The 26486-nt window shown below is 39.2% G+C and overlaps 1 protein-coding gene across 1 annotated transcript in view; it reads left to right on the top strand.

The window, feature by feature from the left end:
- crybg2 (crystallin beta-gamma domain containing 2) overlaps window positions 1-25515 on the top strand; it is a 34364-nt gene extending 8849 nt beyond the window's left edge. Inside the window, exons 3-24 of the mRNA XM_085148488.1 lie at window positions 868-1023; window positions 1640-4245; window positions 9733-10912; window positions 11241-11996; window positions 14781-14828; window positions 15997-16115; window positions 18405-18618; window positions 19322-19461; window positions 19609-19735; window positions 19822-19857; window positions 19937-20076; window positions 20212-20338; window positions 21178-21335; window positions 21466-21592; window positions 21696-21728; window positions 22169-22281; window positions 22421-22550; window positions 22702-22841; window positions 22959-23082; window positions 23675-23833; window positions 23929-24088; window positions 24442-25515. Coding sequence (XP_085004614.1) covers window positions 868-1023; window positions 1640-4245; window positions 9733-10912; window positions 11241-11996; window positions 14781-14828; window positions 15997-16115; window positions 18405-18618; window positions 19322-19461; window positions 19609-19735; window positions 19822-19857; window positions 19937-20076; window positions 20212-20338; window positions 21178-21335; window positions 21466-21592; window positions 21696-21728; window positions 22169-22281; window positions 22421-22550; window positions 22702-22841; window positions 22959-23082; window positions 23675-23833; window positions 23929-24088; window positions 24442-24530 — 6882 coding nt within the window. The 3' untranslated portion in view covers window positions 24531-25515. The remainder of the gene's footprint in view (window positions 1-867; window positions 1024-1639; window positions 4246-9732; window positions 10913-11240; window positions 11997-14780; window positions 14829-15996; window positions 16116-18404; window positions 18619-19321; window positions 19462-19608; window positions 19736-19821; window positions 19858-19936; window positions 20077-20211; window positions 20339-21177; window positions 21336-21465; window positions 21593-21695; window positions 21729-22168; window positions 22282-22420; window positions 22551-22701; window positions 22842-22958; window positions 23083-23674; window positions 23834-23928; window positions 24089-24441) is intronic.
- Window positions 25516-26486: the final 971 nt, after the last annotated feature.

Consider the following 26486-nt stretch of genomic DNA (forward strand, 5'->3'; position numbering starts at 1 on the left):
TTATTCTGATAACATAGCTTACTTAACATTTAAGACTTCACATTTAGGAGAAACCACAGACTCGACTGAAACTATTTAAATCTCTATTTAGATGCTTTATTAGCTTCTCATACTTTCCAAACTCTCCCTCAAAGAAAGAATGCTAACAGGCACACCCAGTTTGATATCTCACTGTTGTCTGATAGAAAGTAATGACTTCTACTTTCCTTTCTCACTCTTGATTGATAAAACATAACCACTAGAAGAGCATCACCACTTCTGACTCAATGTTTCCTTAGACAAGCCCGCTAAAAGTATTTTGATGCTCTACTTTTGAAAGTTTGACTTTTAAAATAATAAATGGATTTATTTTTGTTTTGTTTGGCAGCGTATTTTTATTTATTTTTTCTTAATTATAGTTCTGTGAAATTATAGGGTCAGATTTTTTTTTTCTTGCCCTCAGTTTCATTAATCATAATATTTTAATCAGCAGTGCTGTTGCTGGTGATTTAGCTAATCATGTTCTACTAGTTTTTCATTCCTCTCAGGGTGGAGCAGCTTTTAGGAATGAAGTTAGGGTGTCAACTCACTTTCTTGTTTAGTCTTAATTGAGTAATATCCTCATTCTTACCATTGCAATACACCATCTAGGGATGGTTTCTAATTAACATGTAGCAAGGGATTATAATATGTTTGGTATGTGTTTTCTTTGGCGAAAGGTAGTGTTTGTGAGCAAGGTATATTGCTTTTAATGGCATAAAGCCATACAAGTCTCATGGATAGAGATTTGTAGTTACACCTCGTGTATTTTGTTAACAAATTCTTTCCTTTTGCATTAAAGAGTGTTTTACACTCCATCCTCACTTCCTGTGCTTTTGTCTTTCTAAGGCCAAAGCGTTAAGCTACTCAGAGACGGACCTTCGTAGGCCTAAGAGGTTTGCAACCATTTCATTTGGTCTTAGAAAGAAGAAGAAGAAAGATGAAGAGAATATGTCGAAGAGCACTTTTGGTCTTCCTACCCAAGGGATTGAGGAGCAGGAAGAGGTAATGGTGAATCAATATTGTAGGTTTTTGAAAAATTGAGTTTGTTTAAAATCACTTAGAGCAATTGTGAAGGAACATATCTGTCCTGATAATACTTTTTGTATTGCTATGTGCTAAATTTATTGGGTTTCATTTTTCAGCTCGGTCTCATAGCAAATTGTGAAATGATCACATAATTGCAGTCGTATTCATGGGCATGAATTGTTGAATATGCTGTAAAAGCAGTAGCAGCTGTTGTATTTAAAGCCAAACCATGAACTTTTTCTAAACCAAACCCGGTAATTTTTAATTCCTAACTCCAACCAAGTATTAAAACATAAAAACAGAATCAATCTGCCCATCCATTTGCTTACATTTATTCAACTCGGGTGGGGTACACTCTGAACAGGTCGCTAATGCACAAATGTGAAAATCTATGTCTATAATTAAATCTTGGGTTGCTGGTGAGAGTAGTGAAATGATTTGCTGCATCACCTACCCCTCCAGTTTCAAAATGTGAAACTTTAATAATGATTTTGTTTACATGGATACAAATCATTGCGTAAAAACACAGATCTCTCAGGTTAAAACTGTATTGTGTATTTCATCAGTTAACGTATAACTAATCTTCTTCTAGACACCGGTGGAACAGGACCCAGGGAACAGAAAGAAGTTCAGTATGTCTCAACCAGAACTTGACAGCGACAGTAAATTTGACATCCCTTCACCTCCCCCTGTAGCTGCAAATGAAACTGACTCGTACTTCACTCTTTCGGCACAGTCCCAGTCAGTCCCAGTCACTGTGAACACCCAACAAGAATCAAAGGGCCCTCTTACAAATGCCTCTGATCTTTCGGATGTGCAGAGGCAAACCCTGAGAGCTCCAATTGCTTCCATTCCTGAGCTTGATGATACCGGCTCACTGGAGGAGAAGGAGAACATTCCAGTTCACGACAGCTCAAGCAGAAATGATGTCAAATCAGCTCTTCTGACAGCTACTTCAGAAACAGCTTCTATTGTTCAAACCCAGGCTGAACATACCCTTCTAGCCAGCCAGCCACCAACTGTGCTTGACAGTTCGGTTTACGAAGCAGCAACTGTCGACTCGGGCAATAATTCTTATGATTATATCCCCCAAGAAAATGAATCCACCAGTGGGACTTTACCATATCATCAGTCTGATGCCCCTGACACAGTTGACAGTACAATTTCAAATAGTGAGTCCTCCATGACAAGTGTTGACAAAAGTAACTACACCACTGTTACAGGGCCAAGTCCTGATCCTCAAAATGAGAAGTTAGCTAGCAGTGCAGACTCTGCTGCCAACCATCATGAAATCTTCATTTCTCACACTGAGAGGTCTTTTCCTGAAAATGCCAAGAGCGTCAGCACAACCTCAGCTGTTAGCAGCGAAAGCAGCACTGCTCCCATCCATCAAGATAAAGTTTATGGAGCTCTGTACGAGTCACTTTTCCCCCAGAATTTTACCTCTGAGGTAATCTCTTCACTCCTAAGCCCATCATCTCATATCTGCACTGATAAAAGACTTCTTGACACCAAAACAGAATTTGTCATTGTCAAAACCCATGATGAAAGTCATGCAGAAACAAATTATCAGTACTCCCAAACATTGACTTCTCATGATCTTGACTTGGCTGCTGGCAGAATGATTGATGCTCCTGATGGTTCGGCCTCCATCAGTGAAATAAAGGAAAGCTCTTTTGGTGAGAGCTCCAGAGTTTCTGCTTCTCAGATTCAAACAGTCCCAGAAAACCAAAACAGATATGTGCCTACCTCTCTCAGTGCAGCTTCCAAGTATTCTGACAGTGCTGGCATTTCTTACTCTGAGCTGACCCGCTCCCGTTCACAGTTGAAAGCGGACAATAAAAGCCTTGTTACCGACAGTGACTGGTCAGGCCCTTTGTGTCAGAACTCTGCCCCTCCCATATCCAACTATGAAACATCCCACGGGATAAATGCTCAGGTTACTGACTCCAAACGGAGAGTGATCCTAGTCAAAGAGTTAGTCACAGACGACACAAACGTTTATCCAGGCTGTAGCTCTTCGGTGCCTGATAAAATGAATCTGGTGAAGGATCTTAAGGTAGAATTTGAAACGACAGATGAGTTTTCTGCCCTTTCTGGACCAACGGTGCAAAATGACAGGTTCTTAAGTCCAGCATATCTAAGTGTTGGATCAGATGATGAAAGTACAAAGGAGATTTACTACAGTGCTGAGGAGGACAATGCAGAGGAGAGTGGGGACGAAGAGATGTTCACAATGGATGATAGAGAAGAGTCCATTGTGAGGCTAGGTGAGGAAATCGTACAGCACTCGGAGCCAATGGATAAAGGGATCAGCCAGAGAGATGAAGGAGAGTTCAGGGTCGTGATTGTGAAAATGGAACAGAAAGAAGACAAAATGGACTATGAAGGAAAGCGAGAGGATTATAATGGCCAAACTGAAGTACAGCAACAACTTGAAGAACAGAAATCGGGCAGTCAAGTGCATGAAATGGGAACATCTGAGAGTTGGGTGGAAGAACAATCAACCACTGTATGGCCACAAATGAAAGAAGAAGAGGAGGAGGGTAGAAAGGAGGATTTACTAGCCACACCGGTTCAGCAGGTGAACACAATGATGGTATGTAGTTTTGCTCCTCCTCCCAGTGAGCAGCATGGGCAGGTGGAAGAGTCTGGGGGAAACTGGACTGTAGACTTGGAAACAGAAGACCACTCTAATGGAGAGAACCTGTTTCCAACAGAGGTGGAAGAAACTCTGCCTAACAAAGATTTTGCCGATTTTGGCTGCAAGCATGCTACTTCCAGCCACACAAAGGAAGAGGATGTGATTGTGCATATAACAACAGAGACAGAAGAGCAAGTTCCACTGATTGTGAATGCAGACAAGACCGGTGAAGGCAACAAAGACACAGAAAATAGCATGGACATAATAAACAGCACATTAACAGATACTGCTGGGGCAGCAGAGGCTGTCATGGGCAATCTGACAGACAGCACTCACTTGCAATCAGATGCCACAGAGATTGAACACAATAGTGCTCCACGGAGCACTGAGTGGGTGGATACAATTACTCAGAGCCCTGACAGAAACATTACCGTGCCAGAACAGGTGGCAGTTGAGCTGTCAGCATCGAACGCAGACACACACCATCTTGATAGTGACACTGCAGAGGGTCTCTGCGAGCATCCAAAGGAAGCCCAGCCTGACCTGAATGAAGGGTAAGTGGAAAGTTCTGTAATGTAGAAAAAGCTGTTTTTGTTTTGTTTTGTTTTTTTAAGCATCCTCTCCAGAAGTATCAGGAGCAGAGCCTTGTACTGTACTTGCATGTAATATTCTTGATATTTAACCAAACTTAAATTCAAGTCCTGACACGTAGAGCACTTGCCCTCATATTGTCACATTTATGTAACACAACTGTGATTGCCATCATGAGTAAAAAAAATTTTGTTTTTGTTTTGTCTGAAGCTGGCATTTGACCAGATGTCTTTATTTACTTGAACAAATAAAACTTTAAGTAGTGTTAAAAGGAAAAAATGGAAAGAATTTTGAGCTTGTGACCACACCTTGACCCCGTACACACTGAATAAGTGAAACCTGCTTCGTTTGAGGCATCAAGCTTAACAATGTTTTGAGCATGTTGGCTTGTGACGATAAGCAGCACAATTTTAAGAGTATAAAGCACAAGACAATAGCATTACTTACTGGCATATCACAAGACTTTATCAAATACATTTTTGCTTTGCAACCTCTACATTATGAACATCTTTAAACTATCAGCAGGAATGGTGCGAGTCTTCAGATCATTTATGATTAGTGAAGCAGATGACAGGCAGTAACTTTTTGTTGCACATTTTTGGTGCCATCATGTGGCAGAAAATCCCCAGTTTGTGTCCTGCCAGTTTGGTCCTGGCCGGACACACAAATCCATTTTGGGACATCTGGTGTTTTAAATAAATAAAATCAATTAATTAAAAAAAATCAAACATTGCAGTACAAACAAGATTGCAGTAGAAAGTAGCTGTTACAGAACTACTACTACACCTAGTTCAGAAAGGGTAACAACTTGCATCTACTGTGACTTGTGAGACGATGTTCAATTCAGTTTCATTTATACAGCGCCAAACAGTCGCCTCGTGGCACTTTATATTGTAAGGCAGACCCTACAATAATGCATACAGAGAAAAACCCAACAATCGAAGGAAGACAGGATAAAAGACATGCTGTGGAACAGAGCCAGAATGCAATGCAGAAAGGTCTATTAACATACAGTGAGTGAGGAAGGTGACTGAAGAAGAAATACTCAGTGCATCATAGGACTCCCCCAGCAACATACACCTATTGCAGCATAACTAAGGGAGGATTCACTAACTATGTGCTTTATCAAAAAGGAAACTTGTTTCATGACACTTTATTTTTGACGTACATTTAAAACCACAAGATGGCACCGAAGAGGTGTTTTAGCTGTGAGTGGTAGTTGATGAATGAAAGATTGCTATTACTCAAACATTAAAAACGGGCTGTAGTTTGGGCTCACAGGAAGGGTGGTAACATACGTTTACTGTGTTAATTTTTAAAAATAATTATTTTAAAAAGAAGCCCTAAGATTTGTGAAACACGAATCATAGATTAAGCTCACCAAGCAAAGGTATTATATTTAGATTTTGCATCTGTTTTTGACTTTGGTAAAGATCAGAATGCGTCTTGCGAAACTCAGTTTATGCTTGTTGAAGGTGAAGAGCTGCATGTATTAGCCGGGTAATTTAAAAGCTTTACAGACTGAAAAAGAACAAATGAGGATTAGTAAGAAGTACAGTAGTGCTCACCTTTTTGCATAGCAAGCCACCAAACATGTTGTGGCCTCTGGCACTTAAAATAACACCAGGTTTCTGATGAAGAGGTGTGCTGATGCGCAGTGAAAGATGAGCAAGGCATTTAGCCAGCCCCACCTGTCGTGCATTCTTTCGGTGTATTGAAGTCGGGTGAGACGCGCATTTCCACTTGTGATGCCTCTTAGGGACCTCCTATTTATGAAATGCAGTTTATCTATTGAACTTTTTTTTTTCTCTGTAAAAATACAGTTTTGATATCTGCTGTATTATTTTCCTACCTATGTGCAAAACTGAGGGCCCATAGGACTGTTTGTGGTGAGAGTATAACCAAAGCCAGTCGAGCCACTTGTGTCTTTAAACTAAACCATGACACTGGGCTTTCCCTTTTGTTTTCCTTCCACGTGTGACCATCTGACAGCTTAGTTGAGACATCCATAGTATGTCAAACTTGTGGAGAATTCCCTTTGTTGTAAATGACCGGAACATACTCGCAAAACCACACCTTGACCTGACAGAAGTGATCTTTCCTCAGTTTAAACAATGAACGTGTTAGATAAAGAGTCTTCAGGGATTTCATCTCAGGTGTGTGTGTGCCTTCCTATAACATATTATAACTAGTGCAAAACCACTGAATTTATGCTGATATACCAATCTGAAAACAGTTTTTAAATCTGCACAAGTGGAATAAATTTAGACAGTCTAGATTAAATCAGTAGATATTATCTTAAGTTCAAAGGCTAACACAAGCGCAAGTTTATCTTAAGTATCTTGCTTATCAGTTTTATCTTGAGAAGACTTTTAGTAGTTTAATCATTTAGACAGTCCAAGAACAGAAAACCAAAAACACCGTCAGAATGTGGAAGGCGTTACACCTCTGGTCCTTTGCAGCTTCTCATGTAAGCTGGCTGTAGGTTGGGTGTGTGTTTTTTATTATGCTAGATCGAGTTCATCTGTTTGCACAAGACTTAAACTGGCAATCATTCAAGGGCACCACTTATAGGCTTTTACTGCAGATGCACTGTCTCTCGGAGTAAAGTCGAGGCCTTTTGGGTGCAGATATTTGTCAGTTTCAGACTGCGATACTTTAAAACTGTTTTTTGTTTTTTTTTAAATTTATTATTATTTATTTTATTACTAAAAGAAGCTACATTCCCGTCAAGAGATCATAAGGTTTCCCAAGAAATTATACAGAGGGTAGTGATGTTCTTTGATATTTGGTGTATGATGAAATGTGGCTGATTGTTGCAGGCCAGCATGAAGAAGTTTAGGATCACTGCCAGACTCTCCAGCCACCTTTCTTGACACCTTTATAATTATCATCTTCTACATTCTTCTTTCTAAAGAAACCTTTATGTCCCCCTGACTGGAATCTCTGTGTTTATGCAAAACAATAGTTAAAAAGCATTCCTTTTGTCCCCATAAATCTTTCCGCTTGAAGGTTTGAGGTTCGAGACTGACAAATGCTGCACCTAAAAGGTTCACAGCTAATGTACAGCTCTCTTAAGCCCCCACAACAACATTTCAGTTGGGTTGAAGTCGGGACTTTAACTGGACTGTAACAACACCTTGGGATCACTGTCCTGTTGCACCATCTAATTTAAGCCAAGCTTTAAGCTGTCAAGACCGCGTTAACAATAGTTTGAGACATAGCTCTTGTACTTTTTGCAATTTCTCCAAGCATTGCACCCAAGTCTGACCCTGATGTGAATTTGCTAGGATGTCCATTCCAAGGAGATAAGTATCCATATTTTCCTCACTGAATGATGTATGTCAAGTTGTTTTAAAGTGGCCTTTTAATCTTTCCCAGATTTATAGACAGCAGCAGGAAAATGTCTGCTTTCCTCTTAAACTGCCATTATTACAGTAGTAACTAGTGCTTCATTTAATCAAGGTCTGGCACTCCACAGTCCCTTCTGTGCATACTACTTGCCATTTCTCATGCCTTACGTAAAGCTGCTGCTGCTACCTCTGCATAGGCTGCATGATTTTTTTGCATTGTAAAATCCATTTGTTTACTTCCTGCCGATATTTCACATGATGTGATTAAAGTATTTTAAATTTCTATATTCTTACTAGTTTAAAAAAATTATATGGGAAGAAAAAGAAATAAATCTATAAAGTTACACAAATGACAACCCATCTATGTAGAAGTACACATGCGGTATCAGCTTGTTGGTACATGTTGATGAGCTCGGTGTGGTGACATTTGTGAGCCTTGCTCTAATGTTTTGGCTTAATTTTTGTGACTGGACCCGCATCAAACTAAAATAATTCCCAGAGCTTTTAAACTAAAACTGGATCAGCAGTATTTCCCAGCGTTGTGTCTTTCAGGGTTTCTAAAATTCTAGAATGCCTAAGTAGTGGGAATTCACCAAGTAAATTATTTTGGATATATGTGCACAAATAGATGCACACTTGAAACCCGCAACAGTATTACAACATTTTAAAATCACCATTTAGTTTGACCTTTAAGACCATCTCCACCCCACATTGTAGAAGAGCAAATTGGTTGAGTAATTCACTGTATTGCTGTGACTGTATTCTTGTGACCTTTTAAATAATCATCCCTGCTATTGCAGTCATGCACTACTTTGTCTGAAACTGTAAAAAAGCAAAAAAAACAACATTTGCACATTAGAGTAAACGCCATTTATAAATGAGCCTCTCCTCGTGTTCCAAGTCTTAAAATCCAGCAAAGGTCAAACGAGTCACTAATAGAGGATCAAGTCAGATTTACTGCTCGACTTATGAAAGCGGTTTGATATTTAGTTTTGTTTCCTTGAACAACATTGATAATTGTTGTAGTTGTGCTTTTAGTCATGACTAGTATGCCCTGTTTGGATGGGTATAACCATGGGATACAGACAACGGTAAAAATACATTCTTATAACTTTGATTAAAAAAAAACCTCTCACATCTCAAATCTAAGAGAAACAACCCCATAATTGGAGAAATGCACAGTAAATGCATTTAGTCATTAAGGATTTCTTTTCCCACACTAACCAAATCTCAATTCTTGAGAAATTGGTAAGATCTGTTGCTTCGTGAAAGTATAATTAAGTATAAAATCTTTTCTTAAAGGGATACTCTTCAGTATTTGACCTTTTCACGTGGATAAGGTTTGGGAAGCTTAAAGAGTTTTAAATTAATTATTTAAAAAAAAAAAGGGAAAACTGACCAAAGTTAAAGTAGCAGAGCCTGAGCTACAGCGCTTAACAAAGTTATGAGACCACCTGTCATAAAAACAAGTTAATGCAAATATTTCAAAAATCTTTCAAAAACTTGTTTTAAAAAAAAAAAAAAAATCCAGAGAAGCATTTGAAACTAAATAAAATACAATTTTTATTGCAAAATTTCCTTAAAGATTTTAACATGAACATTGTGCGTTTTTAATGGTATGAAAAAGTTTATATTCTTCTAAACACACAAGTCATGATGCTCAAACGCCAGTCTCAGTTCCTACACAGCGCTTTGTAGTACTTACATTTGAGTGTTCTCATCTAATGTTTATATTGAAATGTGGATAACTTTGCTGTGCAAGTGTGGCTAGAAGGCTAAAAATGAAAAGATGGTTCTAAAGAGGTTGTTGGTGCAGATTATATTCTGTAAAGTATTCAGGTCAACCTCAGCTGAATGCATTTTGCTTATGGTCATTTATATAGTACTTTTTTTTTAGCAGATATAAAATGGGGAAACAACATTTGTGACATGTTTTGCAAACTTGGACGTTGCATGCTAGTCAAGATAAGCGATATTGCTTTGTATAATTTGCATTGTTGGCATTGTGTGTCCACCACACCCTGAAGACTCTGCCTTTGAGCTCTTTGTATGCTGTGAAACACTTACCATCTTATTTTCTTTCTGCTATTTGTGTAGGTCTTTGACGGCTTCAAGGACCACCGCAGCAAGTTCAGAAAGTCAACAGACGGACGACTGCCAGGAATCAGCTGACAAAATGAATTCAGGCTACCGCAGCCTGAGTACCAAACTGTTAATAAAAACCTCGTCTCTCTCCAAAGAGGATGAAGCCAAACATCGTTTTCATAAACTATCTCTCATTAATGAGGCTGATGCTGTTGATAATAGCCAGGATGAAGTGGAGTTTAGCAAAACGAGCACCTCGACTGAGTCAAATGAACCGGATCTTGACTCAGAGTATAAATGGAAAAATAGATTTGAGGGTGTAACTCAGTATAAACCAAGTAAAACAGAGAATTACACTTTTTCTGACTCCCTGACTTACAATATATCAGACACCTCGTCCAGTAACTCCTCCTCTTCCTCTTCCTCGGCTCTGCCTGACACTACAGCATACACACGCTTCACTGACTCCTTCTCTTCCCCCTCCCTCCCCTCTCTGGAGGAACCTATTACCCTTGGCAACAGGTGGAGTGACAGGAATGAATTTTACCTGAGCCGTGAAAGCAACCCAGTCAAAGCACCAGCAGATGACTGGAGGAGGAGCTTAGTGGAGCAGGAGGAGCCTGGAGCAGCTGCAGGTGAAACACTGGGACGGAGAGAGGGAGAGTCAGAGAGTGTAAAGTCAGTCTGGGAGCCACAACAGCTCCCTGTATCCAGCCTTTCCTCAACACAACAAACCAGCTACAACAACAATTTGGAGGAAGAGGACGGCGACTCAGACAGATTTACTGGGGTGTTCACAGCCACACTTGTGGAGGCTGTCTCTGACCCTGTAGCTACTACTCTTTCTACTCCTCCTGCCTCCCCTGACGAAGACTCCACCAGCCAGTTTGACATGGATATTCTGGTGGATACTTTAAAGAGCATGGGGCCTTCTCTGAGGCAGAAGAGCGTGAGCATACGCACCACTAATACAGGCCTCGCCTCCTCTCTGCCACCCATTGTGGAGGATGCTCCAAGCTCAGTCTCTTCTGACGTGCCTGACTCCGTGAGCGGTATCCAAACAAAGATGGAAGGAACAAGCGCTCCAGCCGAGTCCCTCAATGGACTGTATACTCTGCCTGCTGACCTGGGATTGAAGAGGACTTCCCCAAGAGACAGTCGTTCTCCATTGGAACTGATTAGGCAGAATCAGGTATCGTAGACTTAAAATTAATTTCATGAGCTAGAAAATCTTCATGCAGTTTCGTTATTTACCTTTATTTATATTGTTTTTATGATTATGTTTTTGCTTATTGTAGAAGTCATGAAAATTGAAATGTTCTTTAAAGCTATAAGCAATTTATAATACACTCCTTATGTGTTTGTTCAGGAATTGTAGTTGCATATTTTTGAATGCAACTCATCAAATATGTCAGCACCAAAAATGAAATTGCTTTCATTGCATTGTTTTGAAGGCATAGATCTCATAGGTGAATGCTTCAGAGCTTAGCATAACTATGCATGTGTCATGTCACCTGCAGGATGGACAGCCTGGAACAAGAGGTCTCAACTTTCCCTTTAGAGCATCAACTCTTAACAGTACTGTAATGAGAAAATCCTCTGACTCGTCTGAGGATTTAAAATCTCCAGTGCTTAATGGCAATGAAGTACCTCCATCTCCTACCACAAGCTCTCGCCTTGATCACAGTGTCCTCTTTGGTAACTACAAGCCGTCATCCACAGTTCAGACACAAGAAAACGGAAAAGCCCATCGGTCAGTGTTCCGCGCCAGCTCCCTACCCGAAATTTCATCTTTAAAAGATCACACGACTGCGGGATTAAAGGGGATGGGTGACCTTGGTGCTGGCACAGAGTCAGGTGGATCGCGCTTTGAGCGCCTCTCCTTTCTTATGAATTCCTCATCCTCCTCTCTGAGCGTAGCCGAAGACCTGAACACTCATGTGAGTCGGCCTGCATCTCTGGCCATCGGCTCCCCACCTGCCAGCAACAGCCCCACTCGCCTCCTCAGCCCAACTGGCTCGATTGACCTCCACAGGCCATTCGCCAACACAGACACTCCTTTATCAATGTTTAGCCAGACCCCTCAGATGGCGATGGGTGTGGGCAGCGGGACAATGGGCACTCCCATCCTGCAGAGGAGCCTGAGTAGTGATGCCGCTGTGGGGGTCCACAGTTCATTGTTCAGCAATGTTAATGGAAAGTCTCAGTTCCAGAGCCAAACAACTGAGCCTGACAGGAACTTGCTTTCAAAATACAGAGCCTTCCCCGATGCCTATGTGAGTAATATGAAATTTGTCACAATGCTTTTGTTGATTTGACATTTAAAAATGTAACAATCCAGGCTAAGAAATGATCACATTAGATGTGAAAACGTACAGTGTGACCTCTTTATTAAAAAATAACATATTCGATGACACGTTCGCTGAATATTTCTAAGTCTTCGAGTGCGGCTGCTCAAAGTATGCAAACAGTTGCATTAAGTGGAGGGTTGGGTGAGGTGTGAAAGGTTAACTATCCCTTTGATAACAGAGTAAGAAAATCCTATGATTGTGTTTACTTACAGGCAGCTCTCATCCATACTCTGAGATCCATTCTTCTCCCATTGTAAGAAATGACAAAACAGTTCAGCTCACAATAGGTGAGCTTAATGACTACATGTAGGTTATTCTGCACACAACAAATCCAGTTATCTGTGGCTTTTGTTGGCATTTGTATGCCAAACGCGCCATTTAAATAAGCTTCAAAATGGAATTTCTATAGAACACCAGCAGTGATTAAAGGATGGGCCTGCTGGTGGTTCCAGTGTCATACAGTGTTAAAACAATCCTTCAAAATCGAATAAATGTTCCTATTTATTATATAAACATTCTATTTCTCAGTGAAGATCCCAAAGGTCACAGGATAAAGTGCATGTAGGTGAAGACTTTGGTATATATGCCTACAGAGCTCATGCCTGAATGTTGGGACACACTCTCTTGTTCATTCTGCCACATCCTGTTTCCCACCCCATCGAAACACAAAGCACGAGATGGTTTTAAGCAGCTGCAGTTAGGAAGCACAACAATTCTATAAGTGATGGAAGAATATGAAGAGTGAAATGTCAGTGTAGGCCTGTGGCATTTGTAGCATTTAACACAAATACCGGCACAATGTTTGTCCAATTAGGACTCTGAAGTGATCAAAGCTCGTGTACACAATGCTTGACACTAATTTTGACTTCAGATGTGCTTCCTGAGTTGTTGATGTGAGCCAAGCTATGGGGAAAAGATTATTTGTGTAAGACACGAGCATTACTTCAAAAGAGTTTTACACCCACTGATGTATTCTAGTTATTTCTCGTTATAACATTCTCAAAGAATTAAGGAGATTTCATCCTGCGAACCCTTTTTTGATGTATATTTATACAGTCATTTCAACTGCTTAAATAGCCGTGGTATTATTATTATTTTGTTTTTAAATGATCTCAGCTGGGTTCCCCACCCATCCCAGCTATCTGTCTGATCCTGCAGAGACATGGCCACACCCTAGTTTTTTTTATTCATCCTCACGTTTTTTTTTTTTTTTTCTTTTCTTCAAACTTGATATTTGATTAAATGAATTATGACAGGAACACATAAGGAGACACCTGTGTGAGAAGAAAAGATGACAGCCGTTATCCCTTCTCTTCCCCAGTTTCTTGTTTGCTGCAGTCGCCAGTTATTTCACTACATGGTCAAACTTTTTTTTTTTTTTGTTTTTAAATATGTGATTTGCTGAAACTGCACATTCCATTTGTGGTAGCTCATTTAATTGGAGAGCAGATCTTGTACCCAGGCTGCAGGGAGGGAAAGGAACAGAAGGTAAAACGTGTCTGTGTGAGTTTGTTTCTGTAGGGCATCAAGAAGGCAGTAAACTCTGCAGTCTCCATTGGCGATGTAGCTTTCTGACTTTGAATGATTTTTGGCTCAAGGTTTTTAGTGATGTTAAGAAAAGAAATGTGTGCAGAGGGCATGCAGAAAAAAAACATCTGTTATTTAAGCAGGTGCTGCACTGAACGTGCTACTTTAGCCTTGCTACTAGCCTTAGGCACAATAACAATTGGCCAACCTAATCGTAATTTACATTTCCATCATTTTTTTTCTTAATCGGGATTTTTATTGGTCCATTAGTTTAATGCCACAACTGCACATGTCGTCTTTTTTAAGTAGGTTTTTGCAAGTGAAAGTTTTTAATCAGTGATTCCCAATTACTGCTAACTTAAAACTCAAAAACTCCAAATTACATTTTTTGTTGTTTTGTTTTTTTAAGTATGAATACATTTCATCCTTTAATTTTTTTTAACATGAATAATAAAAAAAAAAATCTTATTATTATTATTATTATTATTATTATTATTATTATTATTGTTATTATTATTATTACAAACATGCTCCTGAATTAAATTAGGTCAGGGACTCTTGAAACCTTAGCTTCAGCTGTTGCCACTCATTGGTCAGTAACATGATCTAGTCTGTAACCTGTTTCCTGCAGAGCTTCCAGACGAGCAGTGAAGTGATACCTCACCACACACCAGTATCACCTAAAACTCCAATTTGCTGTGGCTTCAACCACATTGCAGCCTGTCCTTTTAAACATTCTAAAAACAATTCAGATTTAAAAAGAATTTATTTAATTACTTGTTGGGTGCACAGCACATTTATTTTTGTTTCCAGTGCAATGTCTTTCTTTGTCATGTGAGCTCATGCTGTAGTTCGAAGTCAGAAGTGTCAAAAAGGTTCAGTAGAGGAATGTATTCCTCTTTGTTAAAGCTGTCCTTGAATTGTCGTGAAGGATCTCTAGTCTTCTCACATCATCTTTCAGACTTCCTCAGAACCTGTTGAACAAGGTGACAGTACAGTAACACTGTTTGGATTGTGTGGCATGTTTAGAACCTGGGCGTAATAGCGTGTCTAAATCTTACATGCTCGTGGCTTACCAAGGCTGTTTTCTTTTCCCCCAAAGAGTCCGTTAAAAAAAAAGTAAAAGAAAATAATGTCCTGTGATGTCTGTTTAATCCTTACAATTTTGCTATTTGTCCATAGCTTACCAAAGAGAAGGAACATGGAAAGCTTAATCCTCGTCCTGGAAAGGTGAGTTGACCACACAAACCGCACTCTTCAGTGAGAGTTGTTTTCACCCACGTGCCTTTTAGAAACGTGTATAAGCTGACAGCCACTTTTGCCACTAACTTGAACTAGAACGTGGCTAAAAAGTAATGTCAGCTAGCATATTGAAGTGTAATTTAAAAAATGGCCGTTAAAAGCCGAGCTTTCTTGTGAATCTCAGTCTGTTAACCATTAAGTACACAACACCTTGCTAGTTTACCTCAGGGGGAATAAGTTGTTGTTACAAAACTGTTTTTCTTGGTAACGTAGGAGCCTACACATCATTTCATAACCATTCTGCAGTAGACGACGCGGACAGTCTGGTTAAACAATAGGATTGTTATCAGATGCTAATAAAAATCCTCCCAAACCTCTTCTGTCGAATTTCTGCCTTTGATTGGTAACTAAAGTGCATACCTACTACACTATTGCCTGTACCATTGTGGCCTTGTGTTAATTTCAGACCTGCTTGTGCTTGTTGCTGGAGAGCTCTTGGATTTTCTCACTGAGGTTACCCACAAATGTTCTTAATAATTGGGGAGGAGCTTCCATTTAGGTTTAGGTTCTCTCCCATGCTGTAGGGCCTTAAAGCTGGATGTCCCAAACATGTCTGTGCTTTAGACTTGGGCAGGTTTTTGTCATTCAATAAATTCCATATATACACCAATATATGCACATCTGCACCTCCATTTTCTCTTGTGATGTGCAAAATTTTATTCCACTTTTTAATGTTCTAGATTCTATTGATAATCAGGAAATGCAACTATGCAAGAAGTTTGCAATCTCAATACCATATAGTCAGTTTTCTACTCTTTTAGTATTAAACGCCTAAAGGTTAAGGTTGAATGTGAAACTGGAGAAGATGCCATTCAACAGTGTTGGCTTTATTTTCCTTTGACAATATAAAGAACTCTTCTGCAGCACAGGATAAAGTCTAGACTGCAGTAATTCTGTCTTTTCTACAGCTTCATCCCAGGTGTTTGCGTAGTATTAAATGACATCTACTGTAATATTAATACTGATTTTGTACTCAATGTAATTCATAATTATTATTATTATCAATATCTGATTATATGACCTGCAGCCTAAAACATCTGATTTTACAAGTGTACAGTCATAATTTATGCTAACATTGTGTCTTCCTTCCGGCTAGATGTATATTTTTGACCGACCGGGTATGTGCGGCCAAAGGATTGAGGTACACGGTGATGTCATTGATGCTACACCCTGGGAGCTGCAGGAAGCCATCTCTATCAGAGTGGTCAGAGGAGGGTAAGTGCTGGAAGCATTTATTTATTTATTTCCCCCTTCTCCCGTAAAACAAATCCATATGGATCCTCTTGCTGTCTGTAACAGATACTACTTGTTTTCTTGTTTTTATTTTGGATTTTAGGCATGCATGTATGTATTTAACTTTTTATTATCTTGTACAGGACTTTGGACTTTTTTTTTTTTTTGACACATTTATTTATTAGGTTTTAACTAGTTTTACATAATATACAGTGAACATAAAATAAAATAATGACAAAAGGCATAATAATAGAAACAAAAATGAAGCAAGCCATAGCAAAGGGGGAGGGGAGGGCAGACATGCATATCAAATTAGCACTTCAAGCCATCAAGTACATAGTGTATACATTACATTTCTCAAAAAAAATTTGACCATATGGCCCAAAACTTGTCCAGTTTGTTTCTTAATGCATACGTTATTTTCTCCAGAGTTGGTATAGACGTCAGTCCATTAAGCCACTGAGATAGTCCACATATTTTTTTTTTTTTTTTTTTTGATCTTTCCAACACTTAGGTCTTTTGGAAGCCAAGCGATGTATAGCTATCGTTAACAGAGCTCTGTTTACGGCAGGTACAAAATTGTTCGGGTATATATTTAAAATACATATTTTGGGATCAAGTGGAATCACATCACCAATGATTTGGCCTAACAGATTTATTACCTTTTCCCAAAAGACTTTTACCTGTGGGCACTCCCACATGCACTCCACACTTAATACAGGTGTCTGGGACTTTGGACTTTTAAACGCTTTTATTTACCAAATGCAGAAAGTAGCGCTTTCTTACTACATGTCAATGCATAACTCTGCAGTGAGTATCTAAAAGAAAAAAATGGCATTAAGTGACACAAAGCTTTTCACAACGAAATAAGTAAAGAAGTTTTTCATGATTTACTAGATTTTTGTTTTTCTTTTCTAACCAGAAACTGTTTAATCACCAGAATTTATAGCTGCAAAACCTTTTGTCAAGTGTACTACGTATATCTACAGCTCATCATTCCCTTTTTTTTCTTTCTCACTTTAAGGAATTGTCCTTAAAATAACTTCTAACCTTTACTATATATATAATTTTGGTTTTGTCTTTTAAATGTCAAGTGTTTAGCAAGTCAGCGGTTTTTCCAAATAAAACTCTCTCCGGATGTGATCAGGTAGCGTTATAAAAACAAGACTGCTATTGATGTGCTGTGGGCATGCAAATTCCTTCAATCGTTAACACACCCCAAACACAAGCTTAAACACACACCTGCCTCAGACATGGAATGTTTTGTCAAACACAGCCAGCTCTGTGAACCTGCAAGTAACCCTGCTGGTGCTGCGCTGGCCTGTACTAACACTAGACTAATGCTTCTTACAATGAGATGATTATACTGTCAGTTCACACACAATTTCCTGCACCACTACCCAAACCACAGCTAATACTCTAATTTAAGAATGCAAAGTAAGTGGCATTTGTAGGCCATCAGCCTACAGATTTGTTGGGATTTTATTGCATTTGGTAGCATACTGCATATGGGTCCATTTTAAAGGTACTTGTACACTGCTTGCATGTTTCTACTATGGTGTCTTCTATTTTTACTCATATTTAGAGAGGAATATTCATTTATTAGGCTATATTTATTGATCACATTTCACATGATCCTTGATCCTCTTTGTAACTGTAGCAGCGCTGGAGTTGCACAACATTTACCAGACCGTGGTAGAAAAACTGCCTGACATACTTCATTATTAGCAGTGCGTTTGATTGCTTGTTCATGCAGAATTTCATCTATAAGAAAGAGAAAGTGTCTGTTCTTCTATTTAAAGAGAGGGCTGTAAAAGAAAAGCCAATCTTAAAAAGTAGCAAAGTAGTAGGATTTCATTTAGCTTCTGATTCCCATAAGGTTTTGTGCCTTGGGTTCATTAAAAGCAAAATTGAAAAGTAGTGAATGACTAGTGTCAGGTTTTTAATGTCCCTGCCTCTAAAAGTATTTTTGTTAGTAACAAAGTTACTAACAAAAATGCAACTAAAGCCGTATAGTTGGGTAAAATCAACACTGGCATCAATGAGAGTAATAACAAATACTATCTCTACATTAATAATGAGAAATACTCGTTGCTTTGACACATCAGAATGATGTTGCAACAATAAAATGCAAAATAAAATATCTATGAGTCTATGAAAAGTGCATAAACGTATTATCAGGAGAAACAGCGGTCATACACATCAGGCTGTAACCTTACACTACCCTTTCTTTTTTTTCTTCTTCTTCTTCTTCTTCTTTTAATCCTTTAGGTGGGTGCTTTATGAGAAACCCAACTTCAAAGGGGAGAAGATTGCTCTGGATGAGGGTGACATCGAGATTACTTACCCATTCAGCCCTCCAGAAGAGCAGCAAGAGAATGAACAGAATGAGGGAGAAGAGCAGAACGGAAACACAAATGATGAGCAAAAGGAGACCAAGCCAGCCAGGAGGTTCCTCATTGGATCCATACGAAGAACAGTGAGGGTAAGAGGAATTTTCTTTCCCTCTGTTGTCGCTGGTTGTTGCCACAAAGCCTGAATTAGGATTTGAAAGCTAACTGAGTGCAGTGGAACATTTTGTTGCAGCATCATTATATCAGCATGAACGGCTGATTTCTTCTCAAATGTTTTGTTTTCAATCTTGGAGTGGCTGTTTGCTCCTTAGCTCAATGGCACCATCTAGTGTCAAAAATAAGTGTCAACACTTGACTGGGCCTACAAGTATGACAAGTCAGATACTCTTACAAATGTACTTTGTTTTAAAGGATCCAAACAAGTAAAGTGCTATACAAATACAGGCCATTTACTATTTTATTAATCTGGGATATATGGACTATTCACATCAAAAAGCCTGAGACACTTATCTATTGCATATATTTATTTTGTTTTAACATGCCATACCTATATAATGTCACATGCGTGGGTTGTCTCCCAGTACTTGACAGTGATTGGTTGGTAGAGGTGTCTGTCTGACATCAGCTCATTCTGTATTCAGAACAATAACAGTGTTGCTCTGTTAGTAAAGGGTATAACATTCTTTATCTTCTTCTAAAGCTCCTTTAACAGAGGGTGGACAACTTTCTTGTCCATGCTGGAGGTGTAAAAATCTACTCATTATGATGTTTATCTGTAAGTCCCGTGTTTCCCAAGTGACAGCAGCGTTACAGCCTCCCTCTATCCTCCCTCAGGACTACAGCGTTCCAGAAATCAGCCTTTTCCCTGAAGAGGAAGCGGAGGGAAAGAAAGTCATCTTCCGAGATACTTCCGATGATGCCAGGATTTTTGGTTTCCCCATTAAGGCCAATTCCATCATTATTAACGCAGGGCTGTGAGTGATGTTGATTTATTCAAAATGCTTTGTAAAGCCAAAATTAATATGATATTGATTATTTGTCACTAGTGTTGCATTTCATCCAATTTGACAAATCAGATTGCTTTAATGTTTTTTACTGACATCTATTTTTCTGCTCTTCAGGTGGCTTGTGTTCGCACAGCCTTTCTTCCAGGGTGTACCACGAGTCCTGGAGGTTGGGGGGTACTCCAACCCAGCAGCCTGGGGGGTGGAACAGCCCTACGTGGCGTCATTACATCCACTCAAAATAGTAAGTGTCACTTCTAGAAGCACTTACAATCTGCCTTCTTTATCACTTGCACTTAATTTGGATTTCTTTTTCTTTTTAAATCACAGGGTGAACCAAAGGTGGAACATCTGAATGATCCAAAGGTGAAGAAAGATGAATTTTCCTGTTCAAACTGCTACTGAAACTATTACTGAAACTTAAAAGCTGACTTTCTGTCTCCAGATGGTGATTTATGAAAAGCCCTACTTTACTGGGAAATCGAGGACCATAACCACCAACATGAGAGACTTTATGACCAGAATAGAGAGGCAGCAAACAACCTTTATGTATAACGTGGGCTCTCTTAAAGTACTAGGAGGAATGTAAGTGGTATTCTTGCCTGTTTGTATTCGGTGATCCTTGAAAAGGCATTTTGCAAGTTTTAACAGCTGCAGATCACATCATTACTTTATTTTTGTTTTGTTTTTTAAGCCATGTGCCTTTCTCTGTTTCTGTAGCTGGGTGGGCTATGAGAAGGAGGGTTTCCGAGGCCACCAGTACCTGCTGGAGGAAGGAGAGTATCATGACTGGAGGGTGTGGGGAGGCTGTGATGCAGAACTGCGCTCTGTTAGGGTCATTCGAGCAGTAAGTTACAATGACTTCATAAGAACTAATATTTGTTCATTCTTCTCATGTCTGTAAACGAAACAGCTGTGGCTCCCAGTAAGTGAAAGCTGCACATTAAATTGCAAGAGGGCCGTTTAACTTGAAATTGTTAATACGTGTTTCCGGTCTCGAGACCACTTTTACGTGGTCTCGGTCTTGTCTTGGTCTCGCTGTCTCGTTCGTGTTGTCTCAGATCGACACAGTTGTCGGGTGTCAACAGTATCCATGACACACAACGTAACGTTTGATAATGTGTCATGCTCAAAAGCATCAGCTCTAAGAGCCGTGCTTACAGAGTGCTTTGTAGTGAATCAGAAAAGCTGGCTCCTCACTTAATTTCCTTTCGCTGCTCAGCTCTCACACAGTGGCTCAGCTGTGCTCCAATCCCTCGATATTGTGGCCAATCACATGCGAGGGTATAGGATAATATCATTATGTGAAAAACAGAGGGTGAGAGACGCGACAGTCAAGTGGAGCGTGCGTCTGTCCTCTCAGTAAGTTAGTGAGACAGTAGACAGCGGTGAGGAGGGCTGTGCGAGTGCATCGCAAAAACACATAAATATGCCTGACACCTGTAAATGAAGCAGCATCTGGATGCAGTTTAAAGACTTTGTTTGTCTCGGTCTCGTCTCGACTTTGCATTGGTCTTGACTCGGTCTGTCTTGGTCTTGGTTTAGGTGGTCTTGGCTACAAGTTTACAACCACCTCATAACAACAGGCTCCAGAGAAATGAAGGGACTCGTTTATGATTTATATTATCAGTAACGTGATAAATATTAGAATGCAGACTATTAATCAGGTTTTTTTGTCTCTTGCAGGACTTGACAGACCCTGTAATGGTGATGTTTGAGCAGCTAGAGGAAGACGAAGATGGAGTGCAAGAGGAGAAGACCTTTGAGGTGACAGAGGCCATCCCTGACGTTGAGCTGTTTGGCTACAAAACCTCCACGCGTTCAATCGAAATAATCAGTGGGGCGTAAGTGTGTAGAAGACACCAGTATTTATTTATTTTTTTTAATATATATATATATTTCCCCTCTTCTTACATTGCACCGACAAATTGACAGGTTTTACAATAATCAGGTATTTGTTTGTCTTCCTTACAGATGGATCGTTTACTCGCATGTGGACTTTTCTGGTCACCAGTACATTCTAGAGAAAGGCTTCTACAATAACTGTGCTGACTGGGGGTCTCAAGACACTCGTGTCTGCTCAGTTCAGCCCATCTTACTGGTGAGAATTACTGGGAGTCGTATCTTCAAACTACTAAATTAAGAACTGTGCAGACATGTAATTCTTCGTTTGTTTTGTTTTTTTTGTTTTGTCTTGTTATTAGGCTCCAAATGACAGTTCAAGCTCCAGGGATGAGGTAAGTACAGTCATGTGGAAAGAAAGCTTTCATAGGGAATTGAATTGAAGCAGTGTTGTAAAGAAGAGACGGTCAGAATTGCTCTAAGCTTGGGTTGTGCAGGGTTTTGTTTTTGGTTTTTTTTTAGTTATTTTCGACAGGCTTAGTGTATAACTTATAAACTGCAGTAGAGTTTGTTTTTCTTCACCTTTCTCTGTCCCCTGCCTGATAGCAGTCCCAAAACAATGTGCGAAGGTTACATTGAACTGTATTACTTGAATCCAGAGTTTCTTTTTATTTGCTTAAAACCTTTTTCAAGGATGGAGCATATCTTAAAGCTAATAACTTGGTCAAACTTAAGCACCTTGACATTTTCCCTGTTAATTTTGCTTCTGTCACAGTACAGATATAAATGTTCTCAGCTGGCATCTCACCTTGCTTTTCTTATTTCTCCTTGACAGATAAAATTGTACTCTGAGCCAGACTTCCAGGGAGAGTGTTACATCTTTAACTGCAAACAGGAGGAAATGCCAGAAAAATTAGTTACCAAGTCATGCAGAGTGACGGGAAGAAGGTGAGTAAGCAGGAAGTAAAGTGAGTGAAAGTTAGAGTTGACATGATTTGGGGTGTGTGTGTGTGTGTGTGTATTTTTTATTTTTTTAAGTCAATAAGCAAAGCAATAAAGACACATAATTTGTTGCTGTGTATTTCAGCTGGGTCCTCTATGAGAATGAACAGTTCTCTGGGAACTTGTATGTCTTATCTGAAGGAGACTACCCCAATCTAACCAGCATGGGCTGCCCCCCTGACTGTTCCATTCGTTCTGTTAAGATTGTGCCCTTGGTAAGAAATGCACTCACATAGTGTAGGGAACATTTTGCTCTCGATTATAAATTACCTTTATTAGTCCCACGAGTGGGAAATTTCATGTTAAGGCTGCCGACCTATTGCACGCAATGACGATGGCCTTACTGAATGCTCTTTCTTTCTCCAGTTGTTCTCAGTTCCTTCCATCTCTTTGTTCGGGCTTGAGTGTCTGGAGGGCAGAGAGATCACCACAGACACAGAGATCCTGAGTATGGTTGAAGAAGGCTTCAACAACCACATCCTGTCACTCAGAGTCAACAGCGGCTGGTAACTTGCATGCAATTAAATGGCTTCATCAGCTAATAGTGAACCAAAAATATCTTGCTGAGAACCTGGATACTGTTGTCATAAGTAATGCTTCGTGTCCACCTTCCTGCTTTGTAGCTGGGTGATATGTGAACACAGCAACTACAGGGGGCGCCAGTTCCTACTGGAGCCAATTGAAATCACCAACTGGCCAAAGTTCAGCTCCCTTCACACTATTGGCTCAATGTACCCAGTCAGACAGGTTTGTTAACAAGTATTCTTTACAATGACTTTTAAACATGAGGTACACATGCGTAATAAGAGAACCTCTGAAAGTTTGAATCTTTATTAATTATTAAAAGAAAATTATACGATTATTTTCTTCCTGCTTTTAATGTCATTAAATCATGTTTATAAACTAAAGCTCCTGTCGTCAGCACCAGTTCAGAGCCTTCATTTTACACAATAAGTGAAGGTTGCATAGAAAAACCCTCATTAGGAGCCTTAAAAAACAAACAAAACCTTTATTAGGAGCCTTAAAGAAGAATAATTTGATCCTAAAGGTGTTGATTTTGGTGTTCTAGGTCACTATTAGTGTTATTAGTAAACCAGGCTGACATTTTTATAAATCCCAGATGTTAAAAGTATCCAATAGTTCCAAAACAGAGACAGTGGTGATTCTGTTGGTCGCTATATTTAAAAAGAAAAAAAAATGGAAACTAATGTCCATCATTACAAGTGCAGCCAGTTCTCTTCACTTCAGCTAGTATTTATTTACAAATGACTTTGAGTTGTCTGGCCTGCCCACAGATTCTATAACAGTAATACATTGTGCTATTTTTTTCCTTCTACAGAAGCGCCACTTTTTCCGTATCAAGAACACAGAGCGAGGTCACTTCCTGTCCGTCCAGGGTGGCGTGGAGGAGTTGAAATCGGGACGAGTGGTGGTGACGCCTGAGGTGGAGCCACTGAGTGACATCTGGTTCTACCAGGATGGACTGATTAAAAACAAGGTAACAATGCTGGTGACATCCCGAAAACCTCAACACAGTCATACACTCCAAATCTTGACAATTCTTTCCAACATAATACTTTGTGTATTCTGTAGTTGTCCCCAAACATGAGCCTTCAGGTGGTTGGCAACATAGAGCCAGCAGCAAAGGTGGTTCTGTGGACAGAAACCCGACAGCCCATTCAAACCTGGACTGCCCAAATGAAAGGCCTCATCGTTAGCAATACTTTCCCTGGCATGGTCATGGATGTTAAAGGTATGAGAAGAAAATGTGGTAATTTAACATTTAAACATTTGTTGCACGTAAAGTTGTTAGTGGCTATTGTAGTTTTTACTGGCATTCATTTTCTAAAATTATTAAGTTATAATTGGTCATCACAAAATCTTATCTAATCTCAAATGATATTAACTTAATTTTCAGAAGTGTCCAAGTTTATTTTCCTGCATATTCCCTTTTTAATGTAATAAAGTGTTCACTGGCAGGGATATTTTTTTATGTATTAATGTAAAAGTAACAATTCCACAATGAAAATGAGTTTATTTAGTTACATTCCACTACAGCATGAATAATTAGTCAGATTTAAATTGTGAAACTACTTTTTTAATCAGGTGGCAAAACTTACGACAAGGACCACGTGGTCATTATGCCCGAGAATGATGAGAGGCCCAGCCAGCAGTGGGAGATAGAGTTGCTGTAGCCATCAGCAGCACAGGAACCGAGCTTACCTTTGCCACTTTGTGATATTGTCTTGATATTTCAGTATCCACTCTTGTATCTGTTTCATGACTTATTGTATCTCAGGACATGCAATTCCTTCTAAAACCTATGAGCTAGTTTGAAATCAGTATCCAACAGCAAGAATGCATAGAAGCAATAGATGCCCTGCAAAAGCTGCCCAAGTTGTTTTCAAGGTTTTTTGTTAGTTTGCATTCATAGCATGAAATGTTTTTTTTTCTTTTAAAAATGTATTTTACCAAAGAAGGGTTGAAATAAGTGCCTTGAGTTGTTTAGTTTTATTTGGAGCGTGAGTCGAAAACCAATAGCAAATACATGTTATTTGCTTAAGGATGTACAGTGAAAATTCCGTATATGGTTCACACTGTTCTGCGACTTTCATTTGACCTTCCAGCTGATCATTTGTCAACAATTTGATTATCCAGCCTGGGATTTCCATGTTTATCGGAATCTGAGTTTATGTGGGCTTTTTTTGTCTGTAGAAGAGGAACATCATCTTGTCCTATATTTGTTTACTATAAATCTAAGTTTGAAATTCAAATTGCTTTAGGCATTTGATTTCCTGGAATGAAAGCAAAATGGCCTTCTGTGGTTTATAGTGAAGCTGGATGGGTGAAGCCAAAAGGATGTTTAGTATTCAAGAAATGCGTATTACGCTTTTAAGTTTTTTGTTTTTATATATGTAATATATTAAAAAAAAAAAAAATCCTGTGTTGTGGGAAATGTTGCACTTACGTATACATGCATGGTCCAGTGCAATGAACTGTGCAGTTTCTGTCGAGTTACCGTTTCTTGACATATTTTGATGTAAATCTTAATGTGTATGTTTCTGTGTTCCCTGCTTCAGCTGTATGTTAATATTTGATACTAAAGATGTAATATCATGTGTTATGTAGGAGGGAAAGGTTTTAAAATATTAAATATTGAATAAAGTGATTGTAGAAAAGATTACAAAATAGGGGTGTATTTTTATTTTTTTATTTTTTTAATCCATTCGTCTTTTTCTTTTTTCTTTTTTTTTTTCATCATAGTTTTTTAAACTGCTCAGGACATTATCTGCTGTGCATTTTAGACCAACGTCATCAGTGCTCATACATTAGCTCTTTGAGAACACTCGAGTGAAGTCCAGTTCTCAATCCAAAGGGTTAATACGATGTTGGTGGACCTTTTCAGCTACAACAGCTTCAACTCTTTTGGGGAGGCTTTCTGCGAGGTTTAGCAGTGTCAGATAAGCTTTGGTGACCTCTACTATTTTCACCCCAATTCAGCTAGCATTTCAGCTGCTTTCAATAGTAGTGCACATGCTTGAATAAACAGTTTTCAACCTTTAAAAGACATTTAAAATTTCAGACTTCACTCACAAATTTAGACCTAATTCACATATCACATGTTTTCAGTGGTTTCACTTAAGCCACTGGAGGTATCTAGGTCACCTGCACTATTATTTAAATGCTTCTATAAAAATAAAATTTGAATTGTTTCTAATATTTCCATAGTAATGAGATGCATACAAATTGTCCCTTTAAATAGTGCTTTGTTTAGCACAGTTTAGCAAAGGGTACACGGTCTGCTCTAGATCAGCTTTGTTTGTAATAACCACATATTTGCCTTCTGAAGATGAGAAACTGGTAGAAGCCAACCAGCACAGAAGATGGGACAGATCAAAACCTTGTGACATTTGTTCTTCTGTAATACGTTTTCTGAAAAAATGCACAACACCCCCTCTCTCTATCACATCTATGTCCTATCGCTGGTATCATCAGATGTGGCTGTTGAAAAGCCTTTTTTTTTCCCCGTCTAGCTGCACAGTCACGTTTCTAGGCTTTGAAGCTAAAAGACCATCTGGTCATACACAGGCACACCCTGAAACCAGCGTGTGTCCTCCATTTACTTTCAAAAATGGCCAGTATGTTGCCTC

The sequence above is a fragment of the Neolamprologus multifasciatus genome, chromosome 22 (genome assembly GCF_963576455.1).
Source record: "Neolamprologus multifasciatus chromosome 22, fNeoMul1.2, whole genome shotgun sequence".
NCBI lineage: Eukaryota > Metazoa > Chordata > Actinopteri > Cichliformes > Cichlidae > Neolamprologus > Neolamprologus multifasciatus.